Below are 20867 nucleotides of genomic sequence, written 5' to 3' on the forward strand. Positions count from 1 at the left end.
TCCTCTGGCTTGGAGATCTGGCATGAGCGCCAGCCACTTAGGAGCCCGCACATGTGCACTGCTCTGCCCACTATAGGCAGAGGCACTGATCTTAACACTGGCGCTTGAGGACTGACCAAAAGGGCGGGCCAGAGGACTGCAAGGGGAGCGGTTACCTGTACTGTACTTTTTTCAGGCTCTCTATGTGGGACAGACACTAGAGACGTACTATTTTAATGGAGGGCAAACGTTCTATAACACGATCTGAGCGGTCTAAAACACTCCCTTTAAACATACTGAAAAGGATACATAGAGTTGCTCAGTTCTTCCAGCTGAAATAAAAGAAATTTTGTGTTTGTTAGACACTTTAGTTCCCAATCAAATACAAATCAAATAAACATAACTGATATAACAATAGCCTTACACATATTTTTATACATATGTTCATTATTAATAATTATAAAATATATACAGTACAACTAACATACAGGAGATCAGTAAGGTGACCATGACTTATTTTTATTATTTTACACCATAATCTTTTAAAGAAAAATACATTTGTGAGACAACCCCTTTAGTATAAAAGTATGTAACTTTAAAGGGGTTGTGCACCTTTGGGGGTTTTTGGCACCCACTCTTGGGCAGACTTGGGTAGGGAAGCATACTTACCTGCTTCCCAACACTGGCTCCCCGCTCCTTCTCTCTCCAGCCTCAGCTGCTCCGCAGCACTCCCATGATGTAAGCTTCTGCTTTGATGCTGCTGCAGACAATTGCTGGTTCCTGCTTCCCTTGCGTCATGTCACGTGACGCAATGGGTACACTTAGGCCCCTTTCACACGAGCGAGTATTCCGCGCGGATGCGATGCGGGAGGTGAACGCATTGCACCCGCACTGAATACCGACCCATTCATTTCTATTGGGCTGTGCACACGAGCGGTGATTTTCACGCATCACTTTTCCGTTGCGTGAAAATCGCAGCATGCTCCTCTTTGTGCGTTTTTTACGTAACGCAGGCCCCATAGAAATGAATGGGGTTGCGTGAAAATCGCAAGCATCCGCAAGCAAGTGCGGATGCGGTGCGATTTTCGCGCACGTTTGCTAGGAGACGATCGGGATGGAGACCCGATCATTATTATTTTTCCTTATAACATGGTTATAAGGGAAAATAATAGCATTCTGAATACAGAATGCATAGTAAAACAGCACTGGAGGGGTTAAAAAAAAATTATAATAATTTAACTCACCTTAATCCACTTGCTCGCGTAGCCGGCATCTCCGTCTGTCTCTTTTACTGTATAGGACCTGTGGTGAGCATTAACTATAGTTCAAGGACCTGGGATGACGTCACTCCGGTCATCACATGGTACGTCACATGATCTTTTACCATGGTGATTAAAAATGATTTTTAATACAGAAATGTTGGCCTACTGAAAAGTATGTACAGTATATGCACTCAATACTTGGTGAGGGCTCCTTTTGCATTAATTATTGCATCATTGGGGTGTGGCATGGAGGCAAGCAGCCTGTGGCACTGCTGAGGTGTTATGAAAGCCCATGTTGCTTTGATAGCTGCCTTCTGCTGGTCTGCATTGTTGGGTCTGATGCTCTCATCTTCTTCTTGACAATATCCCATAGATTCTCTACGGGGTTTAGGTCAAGCTAGTTTGCTGGCCAGTCTAGCACTTAAACCAGGTATTGGTACTTTTGGAAATGTGGGCAAGTGCCAAGTCCTGCTGGAAAATGAAATCAGCATCTCCATAAAGCTTGTCAGTAGAGTAAAGCATAAAGTGCTCTAAAATTTTATGGTAGATGGCTGCGCTGATTTTGGACTTGATATAACACAGTGGACCAACACCAAAAGATGACATGGCTCCCCAAACCATCACTGATTGTTGAAACTTCACACTGTGGACCTCAAGCACTCCACTCTTTCTCTATACTCTGGGGCTTTGATTTCCAAATCAAATGCAAAATTTACATCTGAAAACAGGACTTTGGACCACTGAGCAACAGTCTAGTCCTTTTTCTCCATAGCCCAGGTAAGACACTTCTGACGTTGTGTCTGGGTCATGAGTGCTTGACACAAGGAATGTGACAGTTGTAGCCGATGTCCTTGATACATCTGTATTTGTGGTGGCTCTTGAAGCACTGACTCCAATCGCAGTCCACTCCTTGTGATTCTCCCCAAAATTCTTAATGACCTTTTCTTTACAGTCCTTTCAAGGCTATGATTAGCCCTGTTGCTTGTGCAGCTTTTTCTACCACACTTTTCCCTTACACTCAACTTTCCATTAACATGCTTGGATACAGCATTCTGTGAACAGCCAGCTTCTTTAGCAATTACTTTATGTGGCTTACCCTCCTTGTGAAGGGTGTCATTGACTGTCTTCTGGACAACTGTCAAGTCTTCCCCATGATTGTGTAGCTTACTGAACCAGACTGAGGACAATTTAAAGGCTTGGGAAATATTTGCAGGTGTTTTGATTGGCTGATTACAGTGTGACACCATGAGTCTACAATAATAAACTGTTTCACAATATTGTAATTTTCTGAGATACTGACTCTTTATTCTAACTCGTTTTCATTAGCTGTAAGCCATAATCATCAACATTAAAAGAAATAAATGCTTGAAATAGATCACTCTCTGTGTAATGAATCTACAGTATATAATATATGATAGATAGACAGACAGTAATCAAAAATTGAAACAAGGCAGCACTCCGGTCTTAGTTAAGGAAATTGGATCCTTTATTACACCCAATGCAACGTTTCAGCTCATCTCAATGGAGCCTTTGTCAAGCAGTGATAACAGTGCTCCAAGCAGGTGTATATATAGGTAAGTGCCAAAGTGTACATGATTAGAAATTGATGATGTCAATCAACAAATAAACATGATTATAAACGTGTAAATATAGTAATAATTCTCATTAAAATACATTTTATACTTGAATCTCCGGTATGTGTGATAGACAAGTGTGTGATAAATCGCATATATATCAATGATTAATATGTAATCCTTAAAAAATCCATGATTGTGTCCCATAAAAAAACAATAAAGTGCACGTGTGAAAAATAGAATACATCTGGGTAATCAACTTCGTGAGACGCTCACCCTCCATTATCAGATCCATGTGGTAACGATTCAACGTACAATAATGTCCAGTGCGCTTGCGCTGGCGCAACTCAATCAATATGAGGACTCCACATCATCCGTGCGCATGCGCCTAGGGGACGATGCAGTGTCTCTGCCAGTACTAGCAATGGAGCTCACTATATGCGAGCCGCCAACTGCGCATGTCTATGCGGGGCAAAACATCCTTTTGCTGGTAGTCATAGTAACTGGATAAACAAATAGACAAACCAGGGAAAAATGGAAAATAGCGCTAGGCAAACAGCACGATGTACCTTCCACATCATATTGTCTCTTCAGTGAGGTCAAGTATGTCTACAGGGGAAGCGCTAAATCCCCAGCGGTAACTGAGGGTCGCACCTCCACCATTGCGGGATCGGGCACGGGGGCATGATCAATGTCCCTGGTCCCAATCCACTACACCCCAAAATCCCAAAGAGAAGGCCAAATTGTGGACAGGCCACGTTCACACAGAACAATCTGTCCAAGGATTCCCAAGGAGGACAGAACCCCAGCAAAAAGCGAGGGATCTCGCCTCCAGAACTCAGTCAAGAGCTGAGTGGCACAATTAAGTGGCTCCCAACTCTTGACTAGGATACAGGCAATCAAGGACATTTATTATAAAGGAAAAGCAATATCTTCTAAATTTTGGTCTACAATCTATGCGCAGTAATTTAGACAGACAAACAATGGACACTAAAATAATAATAAAGGAGAAAAACCACACGGGGACTTCATGTTGGGTTTTTTCATTGTGATCTTCATAATTTCCTAAGGTATAAACATATACAAGGAAAAATTTAAAAAAAATGTTTGTAGAGCGCTGGTCTTATTCTTACAGTAATTTGGTGGATTAAAGAACATTGAACTAGCCTTGGAGTGCCGTGACTTTCTTCATCTTCACTGGTCTTATTCTTACAGTACAGGAAAGATAGGGGCACCAGCTGGAACACTGGGGGTCATATCACCCTAAAAGCTACATTTATACCTTTTGGTTTCAGTGTTTGAAAATGGTAAATCCAATAAAGTTCTCGCTATTTGAGAATTGCTAATCTATCCCCACCACGTCTACAGGGAGTGCAGAATTATTAGGCAAATGAGTATTTTGACCACATCATCCTCTTTATGCATGTTGTCTTACTCCAAGCTGTATAGGCTCGAAAGCCTACTACCAATTAAGCATATTAGGTGATGTGCATCTCTGTAATGAGAAGGGGTGTGGTCTAATGACATCAACACCCTATATTAGGTGTGCATAATTATTAGGCAACTTCCTTTCCTTTGGCAAAATGGGTCAAAAGAAGGACTTGACAGGCTCAGAAAAGTCAAAAATAGTGAGATATATCTTGCAGAGGGATGCAGCACTCTTAAAATTGCAAAGCTTCTGAAGCGTGATCATCGAACAATCAAGCGTTTCATTCAAAATAGTTAACAGGGTCGCAAGAAGCGTGTGGAAAAACCAAGGCGCAAAATAACTGCCCATGAACTGAGAAAAGTCAAGCGTGCAGCTGCCAAGATGCCACTTGCCACCAGTTTGGCCATATTTCAGAGCTGCAACATCACTGGAGTGCCCAAAAGCACAAGGTGTGCAATACTCAGAGACATGGCCAAGGTAAGAAAGGCTGAAAGACGACCACCACTGAACAAGACACACAAGATGAAACGTCAAGACTGGGCCAAGAAATATCTCAAGACTGATTTTTCTAAGGTTTTATGGACTGATGAAATGAGAGTGAGTCTTGATGGGCCAGATGGATGGGCCCGTGGCTGGATTGGTAAAGGGCAGAGAGCTCCAGTCCGACTCAGACGCCAGCAAGGTGGAGGTGGAGTACTGGTTTGGGCTGGTATCATCAAAGATGAGCTTGTGGGGCCTTTTCGGGTTGAGGATGGAGTCAAGCTCAACTCCCAGTCCTACTGCCAGTTTCTGGAAGACACCTTCTTCAAGCAGTGGTACAGGAAGAAGTCTGCATCCTTCAAGAAAAACATGATTTTCATGCAGGACAATGCTCCATCACACGCGTCCAAGTACTCCACAGCGTGGCTGGCAAGAAAGGGTATAAAAGAAGAAAATCTAATGACATGGCCTCCTTGTTCACCTGATCTGAACACCATTGACAACCTGTGGTCCATCATCAAATGTGAGATTTACAAGGAGGGAAAACAGTACACCTCTCTGAACAGTGTCTGGGAGGCTGTGGTTGCTGCTGCACGCAATGTTGATGGTGAACAGATCAAAACACTGACAGAATCCATGGAGGGCAGGCTTTTGAGTGTCCTTGCAAAGAAAGGTGGCTATATTGGTCACTGATTTGTTTTTGTTTTGTTTTTGAATGTCAGAAATGTATATTTGTGAATGTTGAGATGTTATATTGGTTTCACTGGTAAAAATAAATAATTGAAATGGGTATATATTTGTTTTTTGTTAAGTTGCCTAATAATTATGCACAGTAATAGTCACCTGCACACACAGATATCCCCCTAAAATAGCTAAAACTAAAAACAAACTAAAAACTACTTCCAAAAATATTCAGCTTTGATATTAATGAGTTTTTTGGGTTCATTGAGAACATGGTTGTTGTTCAATAATAAAATTAATCCTCAAAAATACAACTTGCCAAATAATTCTGCACTCCCTGTAGGCATTGCAACATGGTCTATTATTCGAAAACAAAGATCCTTTTCACTGTGTTTTGCTTCTGTAAAATGTTTGGACATGGGTAAATCAAGTTTCTTCTCCTGAATGGTATACCTATGCTGATTGAGACTGGTTTTAACGTCCCATGTCGTCTCACCTACTTAGAGGAGATGACAGGGGCATTCAAGTAGGTATACTACATACTTTGAATCACAAATTAGGTAATATCTGATCTTAAAATTAACTCCAGTATCGGGGTGTGTGAATGAAGAACCCCTCATTATGACATGGATAACATCCTGTTCTGGTTGAACCAAAATAAGAGCGAAATGTACGTTTTGTAGTGCCTCACTGTTCAACCGGTCAGAAGACCGAAAATCCCTGTAGGGGTGCTACTTAGTACAACTTTAAAAGCATAAATTTTATTGAGTCAATATTAAAATATTACAATGGTCTATAATAATCCATAACCCCACATTACTAAAACTCTCAAGTACTGCGCTAGTTTCTAAGCTTCCTATTCCTCTGATCCCCTCAGCAATGTTGCGACAGGGACGTGATTAACTTCTCCTTATGTGTGCAGTTTGCGATGTCCTGAATGGAGGTATGTCCCTACAGGAGAGTATGGAATGGTATATGACCTAACATCTATTTTAATAATCCATAAAAATAAAAGTTTGTATAATTATATCTCCAGGGTACTCAATTCATGCATGCATTGCTTCTCACTGCATATTTATTGCCTGCTGGGCTTACACGTAATCACACTTCCTCATACATCCCCATACATTGCGGGTTTGGTCATTAACATGTTTCTATATGTTCAGAAACAAAGCGCCAGTGACCTGCCTAAAATCAATTGCGCCTAACACTACTCCCCACCCGACATGTTTCGCCGCGATGCGGCTTCGTCAGGGATTCGGGGTATTAGCGTCGGCGCGCTGCGGAGAGCCGAGTTTTATTAACTAAGCCACACCCAATATTTTCTGATGGTCCCTTTCACCATTGGCCGTAGCAAAAGGGGGGATGTGACATCAACACAGTGTGTCCGGATGTACATAATAGTTGCGTGACCATCGCATCATCAGGATGCGCTCCACCCGCCTCACCTCTATGCGCACAGTGACTACGCAAGCATCACGTCCTCAGTGTGCGCTCCACCTGTCCGACCTCTATGGGAGATGTCACGGGTGTCACGTTGCATAGTAAACAATCACAAAGGGTATTTAATCTGCAAAAGAGAAGGGTAAGTATTCTTTCTACGATAAATCACGCCCCTGTCGCAACATTGCTGAGGGGATCAGAGGAATAGGAAGCTTAGAAACTAGCGCAGTACTTGAGAGTTTTAGTAATGTCGGGTTATGGATTATTATAGACCATTCTAATATTTTAATATTGACTCAATAAAATGTATGCTTTTAAAGTTGTACTAATTAGCACCCCTACAGGGATTTTCGGTCTTCTGACCGGTTGAACAGTGAGGTTTACCTCCCGAGGGTCTCTACTAGGGCCCAGATATTAGTTTTGTAGTGCCTACATCAGTACGGACCAACCGGTCCCTAAGATTTTGAGTACAACGAAAGTACATAAGTGGGGGAATGTGAAACTCTGGTATATGTCTGAAATTGCTGCCTAAAATAGGCCAATGTTTCCTCAGAATGTCGCCAATCTTAGTGCTCAGACATGTATTATGAGAGATAAATAGAATACGGTTTGTCTTAGGTGTGCGAACCTTCTCCCCTTTTAAAAGAGATTCTCTAGAGAAGGATTGAACCTTATCAGTATGTGATCTCACAAGTTTTCTAGGGTATCCTCTCTTAATAAACTTAGCCCCCATATTAATTAATCTTCCTTCCAAGTCTCCATCATTTTTTACACTTCTTTTCACCCTAAGCAGCAGGCTAAAGGGTAAAGATCTCAGCATAGATTTTGAGTGGTTACTGTCATACCTAAGCAATGTTTTTTTGTCTGTTGCTTTCACATATAAGTCAGTGCTGAGTTGATCACCAACTTTCCTCACTGTTACATCCAAAATTGGATCTCATAGTCGGAGGACACCAATGTGAACTTGACTTCAGAATCTATATTTTTAAGAAAGATACCAAAGCTATGTAGTTCTGGTTCAGTGCCTGTCTAAAGCAGAAAGACATCATCTATGTACCACCACCACCCCAGAACATGTCTGAAGTGGTGGCTCACATAGACGTGTCTCTCCTCCATGTGTGAGATAAAAATGTTTGCGTAATTTGGCACCACGTTGGACCACATTGTGGTCCTACGTAACTGAACATAAAAATCATCCTGGAACAAAAAATAATTACAAGTGAGTACTACCATTATAATGAGATCAAAAATTCTTTGCATTCTGCAGTCCTTAACTGCCTCAATGCCTTTAGTGTGGGAAATTGAAGTATACAAACTTACCACATCCTTGGAAATTCTTGGACCAATTGTTTTCTGTGAACGTGGCCTGTCCACAATTTGGCCTTCTCTTTGGTATTTTGGCGTGTAGTGGATTCAGACCGGGGACAGTGATCATGCCCCCATGCCCGATTCCGCAATGGTGGAGGTTTGACCCTCAGTTACCGCTGGGGATTTAGCGCTTCCCCTGTAGACACCCTTGATCTCACTGAAAGGACAATAAGATGTGGAAAGTACAGCGTGCTGTTTGCCTAGCGCTATTTTCCATTTTTCCCTGGTTTGTCTATTTGTTTATCCAGTTATTATGACTACCAGCAAAAGGATGTTTTGCCCCGCATAGACATGCGCAGTTGGCGGCTCGCATATAGTGAGCTCCATTGGTAGTACTGGCAGAGACACTGCATCGTCCCCTAGGCGCATGCGCCCGGACGAAGTGGAGTCCTCACATTGATTGAGTTACGCCAGCGCAAGCGCACTGGACATTATTGTACTCTGAATCGTTACCACATGGATCTGATAATGGAGGGTGAGCGTCTCATGAAGTTGATTACCCAGATGTATTCTATTTTTCACACGTGCACTTTATTGCTCTTTATGGGACACAATCATGGATTTTTTAAGGATTACACATTAATCATTGATACATACGCGATTTATCACACATTTGTCAATCACACATACTGGAGATTCAAGTATGAAATGTATTTTAATGAGAATTACTATATTTACACGTTTATAATCATGTTTATTTGTTGATTGACCTCATCAATTTCTAATCATGTACACTTTGGCACTTACCTATATATACACCTGCTTGGAGCACTGTTATCACTGCTTGACAAAGGCTCCATTGAGATGAGCTGAAACGTTGCATTGGGTGTAGTAAGGATCCACTTTCCTTCACTAAGACCGGAGTGCTGCCTTGTTTCAATTTTACATTACAGTTTGTAGATTTTTCATCCGGAATCCTGCAAGGACTTTGCACCTGGCATATTAGTGATGCTATTTACTTTTTATTTAGATAGATAGACATGAGATAGATAGATATTAGATAGGCAGAAAGATAGATAGATAGATATGAGATAGATAGATAGATAGATAGATAGATAGATAGATAGATAGATAGATAGATAGATAGATAGATATTAGATAGGCAGAAAGATAGATAGATATGAGATAGATAGATAGATAGATAGATAGATAGATAGATAGATATGAGATAGATAGATAGATAGATAGATATGTGATAGATAGATAGATAGATAGATAGATAGATAGATAGATAGATATGTGATAGATAGATAGATAGATAGATAGATAGATAGATAGATAGATAGTGCTATAGTAGTGCTTTATCATTGAGCCACCTCAGCCCCCAGTGCTTAAACACCCTGAAAGACCAGGCCACTTTTTACACTTCTGACCTACACTACTTTCACCGTTTATTGCTCGGTCATGCAACTTACCACCCAAATGAATTTTACCTCCTTTTCTTCTCACTAATAGAGCTTTCATTTGGTGGTATTTCATTGCTGCTGACATTTTTACTTTTTTTGTTATTAATCGAAATGTAACGATTTTTTTGCAAAAAAATGACATTTTTCACTTTCAGTTGTAAAATTTTGCAAAAAAAACGACATCCATATATAAATTTTGCTCTAAATTTATTGTTCTACATGTCTTTGATAAAAAAAAAATGTTTGGGTAAAAAAAAATGGTTTGGGTAAAAGTTATAGCATTTACAAACTATGGTACAAAAATGTGAATTTCCGCTTTTTGAAGCAGCTCTGACTTTCTGAGCACCTGTCATGTTTCCTGAGGTTCTACAATGGCCAGACAGTACAAACACCCCACAAATGACCCCATTTCGGAAAGTACACACCCTAAGGTATTCGCTGATGGGCATAGTGAGTTCATAGAACTTTTTATTTTTTGTCACAAGTTAGCGGAAAATGATGATTTTTTTCTTTTTTTTTTTTTTCTTACAAAGTCTCATATTCCACTAACTTGTGACAAAAAATAAAAACTTCCATGAACTCACTATGCCCATCACGAAATACCTTGGGGTCTCTTCTTTCCAAAATGGGGTCACTTGTGGGGTAGTTATACTGCCCTGGCATTCTAGGGGCCCAAATGTGTGGTAAGGAGTTTGAAATCAAATTCTGTAAAAAATGACCTGTGAAATCCGAAAGGTGCTCTTTGGAATATGGGCCCCTTTGCCCACCTAGGCTGCAAAAAAGTGTCACACATCTGGTATCTCTGTACTCAGAAGAAGGTGGGGAATGTGTTTTGGGGTGTCATTTTACATATACCCATGCTGGGTGAGAGAAATATCTTGGCAAAATACAACTTTTCCCATTTTTTTATACAAAGTTGGCATTTGACCAAGATATTTATCTCACCCAGCATGGGTATATGTAAAAAGACACCCCAAAACACATTCCTCAACTTCTCCTGAATACAGAGATACCAGATGTGTGACACTTTTTTGCAGCCTAGGTGGGCAAAGGGGCCCATATTCCAAACAGCACCTTTCGGATTTCACAGGTCATTTTTTACAGAATTTGATTTCAAACTCCTTACCACACATTTGGGCCCCTAGAATGCCAGGGCAGTATAACTACCCCACAAGTGACCCCATTTTGGAAAGAAGACACCCCAAGGTATTCCGTGAGGGGCATGGCGAGTTCCTAGAATTTTTTATTTTTTGTCGCAAGTTAGTGGAAAATGCTGATTTTTATTTTTATTTTTTTTTTCATACAAAGTCTCATATTCCACTAACTTATGACAAAAAATAAAAACTTCCATGAACTCACTATGCCCATCAGCGAATACCTTGGGGTCTCTTCTTTCCAAAATGGGGTCACTTGTGGGGTAGTTATACTGCCCTGGCATTCTAGGGGCCCAAATGTGTGGTAAGGAGTTTGAAATCAAATTCTGTAAAAAATGACGAGTGAAATCCGAAAGGTGCTCTTTGGAATGTGGGCCCCTTTGCCCACCTAGGCTGCAAAAAAGTGTCACACATCTGGTATCTCCGTATTCAGTAGAAGTTGGGGAATGTGTTTTGGGGTGTCTTTTTACATATACCCATGCTGGGTGAGATAAATATCTTGGTCAAATGCCAACTTTGTATAAAAAAATGGGAAAAGTTGTCTTTTGCCAAGATATTTCTCTCACCCAGCATGGGTATATGTAAAATGACACCCCAAAACACATTCCCCACCTTCTCCTGAGTACGGAGATACCAGATGTGTGACACTTTTTTGCAGCCTAGGTGGGCAAAGGGGCCCATATTCCAAAGAGCACCTTTCGGATTTCACTCGTCATTTTTTACAGAATTTGATTTCAAACTCCTTACCACACATTTGGGCCCCTAGAATGCCAGGGCAGTATAACTACCCCACAAGTGACCCCATTTTGGAAAGAAGAGACCCCAAGGTATTCGCTGATGGGCATAGTGAGTTCATGGAAGTTTTTATTTTTTGTCACAAGTTAGTGGAATATGAGACTTTGTATGAAAAAAAAAAAAAAAAAAAAAAAAAATCATCATTTTCCACTAACTTGTGACAAAAAATAAAAAATTCTAGGAACTCGCCATGCCCCTCACGGAATACCTTGGGGTGTCTTCTTTCCAAAATGGGGTCACTTGTGGGGTAGTTATACTGCCCTGGCATTTTCCAGGGGCCCTAATGTGTGGTAAGTAGGTAAATGACCAGTGAAATCCGAAAGGTGCTCTTTGGAATGTGGGCCCCTTTGCCCACCTAGGCTGCAAAAAAGTGTCACACATCTGGTATCGCCGTATTCAGGAGACGTTGGGGAATGTGTTTTGGGGTGTCTTTTTACATATACCCATGCTGGGTGAGAGAAATATCTTGGCAAAAGACAACTTTTTCCATTTTTTTATACAAAGTTGGCATTTGACCAAGATATTTATCTCACCCAGCATGGGTATATGTAAAATTACACCCCAAAACACATTGCCCAACTTCTCCTGAGTACGGCGATACCAGATGTGTGACACTTTTTTGCAGCCTAGATGCGCAAAGGGGCCCAAATTCCTTTTAGGAGGGCATTTTTAGACATTTGGATACCAGACTTCTTCTCACACTTTGGGGCCCCTAGAATGCCAGGGCAGTATAAATACCCCACATGTGACCCCATTTTGGAAAGAAGACACCCCAAGGTATTCAATGAGGGGCATGGCGAGTTCATAGAAATTTTTTTTTTTGGCACAAGTTAGCGGAAATTGATATTTTTTATTTTTTTCTCACAAAGTCTCCCGTTCCGCTAACTTGGGACAAAAATTTCAATCTTTCATGGACTCAATATGCCCCTCACGGAATACCTGGGGGTGTCTTCTTTCCGAAATGGGGTCACATGTGGGGTATTTATACTGCCCTGGCATTCTAGGGGCCCTAAAGCGTGAGAAGAAGTCTGGAATATAAATGTCTAAAAATTTTTACGCATTTGGATTCCGTGAGGGGTATGGTGAGTTCATGTGAGAATTTATTTTTTGTCACAAGTTAGTGGAATATGTGACTTTGTAAGAAAAAAAAAAAAATTCCGCTAACTTGGGCCAAAAAACAGACTGAATGCAGCCTTACAGGGGGGGGGGGGGGATCAATGACAGGGGGGTGATCAATGACAGGGGGGTGATCAGGGAGTCTATATGGGGTGATAACCACAGTCATTGATCACCCCCCTGTAAGGCTGCATTCAGACGTCCGTATGATTTTTACGGATCCGATCAGTCTATCAGTGGATCCGTAAAAATCATGCGGACATCTGAATGGAGCTTTACAGGGGGGTGATCAATGACAGAGGGGTAATCAATGACAGGGGGGTGATCAGGGAGTCTATATGGGGTGATCACCACAGTCATTGATCACTCCCCTGTAAGGCTGCATTCAGACGTCCGTATGATTTTTACGGATCCGATCAGTCTATCAGTGGAACCGTAAAAATCATGCGGACATCTGAATGGAGCTTTACAGGGGGGTGATCAATGACAGAGGGGTAATCAATGACAGGGGGGTGATCAGGGAGTCTATATGGGGTGATCACCTCCGTCATTGATCACTCCCCTGTAAGGCTGCATTCAGACGTCCGTATGATTTTTACGGATCCGATCAGTCTATCAGTGGATCCGTAAAAATCATGCGGACATCTGAATGGAGCTTTACAGGGGGGTGATCAATGACAGAGGGGTAATCAATGACAGGGGGGTGATCAGGGAGTCTATATGGGGTGATCACCCAACTGTCATTGATCACCCCCCTGTAAGGCTGCATTCAGACGTCCGTATGATTTTTACGGATCCGATCAGTCTATCAGTGGATCCGTAAAAATCATGCGGACATCTGAATGGAGCTTTACAGGGGGGTGATCAATGACAGAGGGGTAATCAATGACAGGGGGGTGATCAGGGAGTCTATATGGGGTGATCACCACAGTCATTGATCACTCCCCTGTAAGGCTGCATTCAGACGTCCGTATGATTTTTACGGATCCGATCAGTCTATCAGTGGATCCGTAAAAATCATGCGGACATCTGAATGGAGCTTTACAGGGGGGTGATCAATGACAGAGGGGTAATCAATGACAGGGGGGTGATCAGGGAGTCTATATGGGGTGATCACCTCCGTCATTGATCACTCCCCTGTAAGGCTGCATTCAGACGTCCGTATGATTTTTACGGATCCGATCAGTCTATCAGTGGATCCGTAAAAATCATGCGGACATCTGAATGGAGCTTTACAGGGGGGTGATCAATGACAGAGGGGTAATCAATGACAGGGGGGTGATCAGGGAGTCTATATGGGGTGATCACCACAGTCATTGATCACTCCCCTGTAAGGCTGCATTCAGACGTCCGTATGATTTTTACGGATCCGATCAGTCTATCAGTGGATCCGTAAAAATCATGCGGACATCTGAATGGAGCTTTACAGGGGGGTGATCAATGACAGAGGGGTAATCAATGACAGGGGGGTGATCAGGGAGTCTATATGGGGTGATCACCACAGTCATTGATCACGCCCCTGTAAGGCTGCATTCAGACGTCCGTATGATTTTTACGGATCCGATCAGTCTATCAGTGGATCCGTAAAAATCATGCGGACATCTGAATGGAGCTTTACAGGGGGGTGATCAATGACAGGGGGGTAATCAATGACAGGGGGGTGATCAGGGAGTCTATATGGGGTGATCACCTCCGTCATTGATCACTCCCCTGTAAGGCTGCATTCAGACGTCCGTATGATTTTTACGGATCCGATCAGTCTATCAGTGGATCCGTAAAAATCATGCGGACATCTGAATGGAGCTTTACAGGGGGGTGATCAATGACAGGGGGGTGATCAGGGAGTCTATATGGGGTGATCACCTCCGTCATTGATCACTCCCCTGTAAGGCTGCATTCAGACGTCCGTATGATTTTTACGGATCCGATCAGTCTATCAGTGGATCCGTAAAAATCATGCGGACATCTGAATGGAGCTTTACAGGGGGGTGATCAATGACAGGGGGGTGATCAATGACAGGGGGGTAATCAATGACAGGGGGGTAATCAATGACAGGGGGGTAATCAATGACAGGGGGGTAATCAATGACAGGGGGGTGATCAGGGAGTCTATATGGGGTGATCAGGGGTGATCAAGGGCTAATAAGGGGTTAATAAGTGACGGGGGCGGGGGGGGTGTAGTGTAGTGGTGCTTGGTGCAACATATTACTGAGCTGCCTGTGTCCTCTGGTGGTCGATCCAAACAAAGGGGACCACCAGAGGACCAGGTAGCAGGTATATTAGACGCTGTTATCAAAACAGCGTCTAATATACCTGTTAGGGGTTAAAAAAATCACATCTCCAGCCTGCCAGCGAACGATCGCCGCTGGCAGGCTGGAGATCCACTCGCTTACCTTCCGATCCTGTGAACGCGCGCGCCTGTGTGCGCGCGTTCACAGGAAATCTCGCGTCTCGCGAGAGGACGCACCGGCGCGTCCACCCAGAACAACAGGACCGCCGCAAAGACGCAATCCTGCGTACGGCGGTCCTGAGGAGGTTAAATGGATGTCTGTGAAAGTATGCCATAGATTTTCTGAGAATAAAGTAGTGAGAAACGTGACACTTTTTAGAGCTGAATTTTTGCTGACACTGTGGACATTATGAAAAAGAAGGAGAAATGATACCTAACAAGTGTGGCCAGGAGTTGAAAAGTAATTAATATGAATCAATAAATGGCACCATTCCGTCTGGATCCAGTGCCCCATCTGCAATGAGGCATAGAGAGACAAACTCTTCCATATGCATTATGTGGTTTATCGCTAAACCACGGAGACATCAAAGATAATACAGAGATTTTCCATTGTCTGGAAATAGTACTGCAGGCTTCAGCATAAAGGAATTTTACACAGGATTTAATGATTTCATATGAGCGTGTTCACTGTGTGAGAGCGTGATTTCCCATCATGGACACTGGTCTTCTAACGAGACCTTACTGCATTGTAATGAATTATAATGCTGTGTGTCTCTGCCTGACCTCAGCTGTAATGTATTGTACTGATACATAATGCCATCAGTACAAATTATTACAGATGAGGTTGGGCAGAGACACACAGATTTATAAATCATTATAATGCCATGTGGTCCAGTCAAATGAGCAGAGTTCACAATGGAAATTCCCACTCTCACACATAGCATGTTTTACGCCGAACACACTCGTCTAAAACTGGCCTCACATAGGGGAGAAACGGGACTGGAGTCTAGAGCACAAGTCAAAACTACTTCTTATAAAAGAAAGTTCCAAAGTAACACAATGAATAATATGAGTTCTGAATGAAATGTTGGTCATTTATTGTATTTACATTATGGCGGAGGTCGATATTGATACAGATTTTTCAGTTACCGTATGCAGCAAATGAAATTGCTATGCAGAAGAGTCACTTAGTTATACCCAACAGGATATAGGAACAGTGCAGTAAGACAAATGGTATACAGCAGAATATATATGGAGCAGTTAATTTAGAAAGAGTATATGAGTTGCACATATTCCTTAACCCCTTCCTGATGTTGCAATTGTCCATTTTTTTGTTTTTGTTTTTAACTCCCTACCTTCCAGGAGCCATAACGTTTTATTTTTTTTCCTTTCACATAGCTGTATAAGTGCTTATTTTTTGCAGGACAGGTTGTACTTTCTAATGCCACCATTTATTATGGCATACAAAGTAGTGGGAAGCAGTAAAAAAAAAATCCAAATGGGGTGGAATTGGAAAAAAAACGCAATTCCTCCACGGTTTTACGGGTTTTGTTCCCACGGCGTTCTGTTTGCGGCAGAACTGACCCATGCCTGGGTCAGTATGATTACAACGATACCCCATATGTCTAGGTTTTTTTATGTCTAAATAGTTTAAAAATAAATGTAAACTTTGAAAAAAAAAAGTTTTCACATTACCATATTCTGACCCCCATAACTTTTTTTTATAGTTATATCTACTGAGCTGTGTGGGGGCTCATTTTTTGCGGGACAATCTGTAGTTTTTATTTTGGAGTGTGTATGACTTTTTAATCACATTTTATTACATTTTTTGAGAAGCAGTGTAAAAATGGCAAATTGCCCATTTTGACCCTTTTTTCCATTATGCCATTTACCGTATAGGAAAAATATTTTAATATTTTAATAGTAGGGGCGTTTTCAGTCGCAGTGATACCCATGATGTTTATATTTTTAGTTATTTATGTATTTATTTTTTATTATACGGAAAGGGGGGTGATATAAACTTAAATTTGTTATATATTTTAATTTTTTTTTTACTTTTTTGTTATGATTTTGAAGCTTGTATTTGAGCATACAAAATCCAATTTTTATTTTTGAAATATGAAAAAAACATGTATTTTTAAAATCCAGTTATTGCTCAGAATTGCTTATTTCTTATAAGAATTGCAGCTTTAATACCCTGAGCCTCTTCAGCGAGCCTAAGTGTATTAAAATCAATTACCAGCATCCTCACTGGCCACAGAGGATTCCGGTAAGAAGCCCAGAAGTGGCATCTAAAGGCTTTAATTACCGTGATCGACATTATTGCGGAGACCCGCCGGCCAGGTTTAATATTGCATATGATGTAGTGGGAAGCTGGAATAAATCTGAAATGGGGTGGAAAATAAAAACAATTCTGACATTGTTTTATGTGTCGTTTTTACGGCATTCCCCGTGAAGTAAAACTGACATGTTAACTTCACTCTCTGGGTCAGAGTACAGAGAGACTAAATTTACGTAGTTTTTCAAGAATATTAAAAACTTTGAAAAAAAATTATTTTCTCTTTGCATCACCATGTTCTGACTCCAATAACTTTTTTCTGTTTATGTACAGTATATTGAGCTGTGTAAAGCTCAGTTTTTCACAGGATTCTCTGTATTTTTCATTGATACCATTTTTGGGTTTGTATGACTTTTTGATCACTTTTTATTCAATTTTTTGGGTAGGGCAAGCAACCAAAAACAGAGAATGGGTTATTTTGATTATTTTCTGTTACGCCGTGCACCATATGGAATCGACACTTTTATATTTTAATATTTCAGGCTGCAGAGACACCTGTGATTTTTTGTTAGTTTGTTTGTTTGTTTTTATTTGTAAAATGTGGAAGTGGGTGATGTGAATTTTTAATTCTGTTTGTAAAAAACTTCTATAACATATCTACCTTTAGTCCCTCTAGGGGACTTTAACATGTGGTCGTCTGATTGCTTACACCATAAAATGCAATGGTTTACTATTACAGTCTATGGGAAAATCAGTGTGTTCCTATACAAATTTTGCTATGGCAGGCCTCTGAGCCTTAAGAACATCCCAGGCTGCCATAGCAACCAGACAACTTCCACAATCTTGTTGCGGGTGAGCTGTTCACAGTGAGGTGTTCAAATTCTGTGATTGGAGTTGTCTCTGATCATGGTCTCTGCTACCAGATGTCTGCAGTGTAAAACAGCAGGCACCCGGTAGCTGTGGCACCCAATCAGCTCCTAAGCAGGCACCATCTATAAAGATCGGACATCCAGCGTTCATATACGGTGGTTGTCGGGAAGAGGTTAAAGGGGTTGTCCTACAAAAACTATTCATCACCTATCCACACAATAACTTACCCCGGGAAGATGCAGCACTCCAAAAATCCAGTGATTTATTAACCCAGTGAACACCAATGCTTTTGTCACTCTTTGGATCTATTTTTGAGCTTTAAGTGCTGCTTCTTCCCTGACGGAATGACTAACAGTTTTGGAGTTCAGCCTTTAGATGCTTGCACCTAACCAAATTATTATTGCTTTTTGCTGTAATGCTGAACTTGGCTGTTAAACACAGGATAGGTGATAAATATCAAATCACAGGGAATCTGCCCACTGGGACCTCACGCGATCCCAAGAACAAGGGGTTCCCAAGTCTCTTCTGTATCTTTACTTCATTATTTCTCATTTCTATGCACTGTGTACTATCTACACTATTTCCTTTTGCAAAAATGTATTAATTAAAGTGGTTTTCCAGGAATTTAATATTGATGGCATATCCTTAGGATTGTTCATGAATATCACACTGGCTGTTTGCACAACCAGGGACCAGAACACCACAGCCCCATACACTCTATAGTAGCAGTGCCTCGTTACTGCAGCGCTCCTCTAACACACTGGAATGGCCAGTACATGGTATTGGGGTGTTTTAGTGCCTGGATCCGATGCATAGCAGGTTCTGACAACAGCTGATCTAAAATAATCTGCAACATATTACAGCAAATTGGATGCGATTTAAAAAATCTGCTGTAGAAATTGGGTTGCAGTGTAGATTTTTAAACTCTGGCATGTCAATTTACGCAGTGGATTTCTACCGCTGATTTCACCCAGCAGTCCAAAGGGTTAATTCTGCTACAAATCCACAGGTATGACCCCCTTTCTGTGATTTTTTTTTTTTAAACACCCATGCGACAGTATTTTGTTACATAGTTAATACGGTTGAAAAAAGACATATATCTATCACAGGTAGCACAGGTATTTGTAGCATGGGCGTGCCAGGGCCGGAACTTTGTCCGTGACAAATTTACCAACATTTACGCCTTGAAACAGACATAAATGTTGGCAAAAAACGACTCAAGAGGCTGGTCTAGTTTATCTGCCAGACGCACGGACTGCTGAAGGTCCGCCAAGGTGCATGCCTCGTCATAAATTAGGTGCTTCTTCCACCAGCAAAGCCAGCACAAAAAGGAAGCAAAAGACTGGCGTAAAACCCCACTGAGTATTCAGCATACTTTTGATATGTCATAGACATATATGAAAAGTTTGGTCAGTGGGAGGTCTGAGTACTGAGACTACCCCCACCCCCACCCCACCACCGATTGCTAGAATGAAGAGTGAGAACGTTCACATATTGAAGGAAACCGGATCAAGATGGGCCCATAGACTTTCTACTGAGTCTGTCTTGCTTCTTCTTCTACCAGCAAGGAGAAAGAGCAATATGCAAGCGCTTCTTTCTTCTCTTTCTAAGGGTCTATGGGTGTCTCAGCACTCCACCACCAATCAAAACGTTTGATATGTCTCTATGAGATATCAAAAGTATGCTGAAACCTCTGTGACCCTTCAGACATGAACATACAGATCTGGTTGTTTCTTACATTATTTAGTAACTGCTCCAGGTTCCTCTCTGCATAGGTCTCATCTTTCATTTCCTCTGCACACACATCCAAGCTGAAGTGAAGACGTGCTAATTGTTCTTGCATCTCTCTCACCCGTTCCAACTGCTCAAAAGAGCATACCCGTCCTACGGAACATAGATAACCAGGGGAAAGACTTAATGGAACAAAGTGTAGAGACTGGTTGGGTTAGAAATATATACATGATAGACCTTTAACTACTATAGGACGCAAATAAAGCTTTAAACTAGTGGCTTTAGCGCTTCCGCAATACAGCTTCCAGAACCAGAGTTTAGGGAACTCTATTACATGCCTAGCATTCTGCTGAAATTGCACTTGGGAGTAATTTGAATATTCAGGAATCAGGAGAGTTACCTGGAGCACTTTGACTGCAATTGGCTATCATACAGGGATGGCGTCACAATGTGCCTTCTAAATGTCCCTTTCAGCTAGATGCCAGGCACTGTATGAGGACTACCAGCTCTGATACTGGGAGTTTTATATTGTGGATGTTTATAGCAGAAAGATGATTCCTTTTAAAGGAAGGGAAACATAGTATATTTCTCTATACTTGGGGGTATATATATACACAGTACAGACCAAAAGTTTGGACACACCTTCTCATTCAAAGAGTTTTCTTTATTTTCATGACTATGAAAATTGTAGATTCACACTGAAGGCATCAAAGCTATGAATTAACACATGTGGAATTATATACAAACCGGATTCCCAAAAAGTTGGGACACTATACAAATCGTGAATAAAAACTGAATGCAATGATGTGGAGGTGCCAACTTCTAATATTTTATTCAGAATAGAACATAAATCACGGAACAAAAGTTTAAACTGAGAAAATGTACCATTTTAAGGGAAAAATATGTTGAATCAGAATTTCATGGTGTCAACAAATCCCCAAAAAGTTGGGACAAGGCCATTTTCACCACTGTGTGGCATCTCCCCTTCTTCTTACAACACTCAACAGACGTCTGGGGACTGAGGAGACCGGTTTCTCAAGTTTAGAAATAGGAATGCTCTCCCATTCTTGT

General features: G+C 41.4%; 1 protein-coding gene across 1 annotated transcript in view; it reads right to left on the reverse strand.

The window, feature by feature from the left end:
- The window catches only part of CCDC28B (coiled-coil domain containing 28B), a 68258-nt gene that overhangs the window by 24103 nt on the left and 23288 nt on the right, over positions 1–20867 (reverse strand). Inside the window, exons 4-5 of the mRNA XM_040421929.1 lie at positions 19804–19949; positions 289–311 (exon numbers count right to left, since the gene is read on the reverse strand). Of these exons, the coding sequence (XP_040277863.1) occupies positions 289–311; positions 19804–19949 (169 nt within the window). The remainder of the gene's footprint in view (positions 1–288; positions 312–19803; positions 19950–20867) is intronic.

The sequence above is a fragment of the Bufo bufo genome, chromosome 3 (assembly GCF_905171765.1).
Source record: "Bufo bufo chromosome 3, aBufBuf1.1, whole genome shotgun sequence".
Classification (NCBI taxonomy): domain Eukaryota; kingdom Metazoa; phylum Chordata; class Amphibia; order Anura; family Bufonidae; genus Bufo; species Bufo bufo.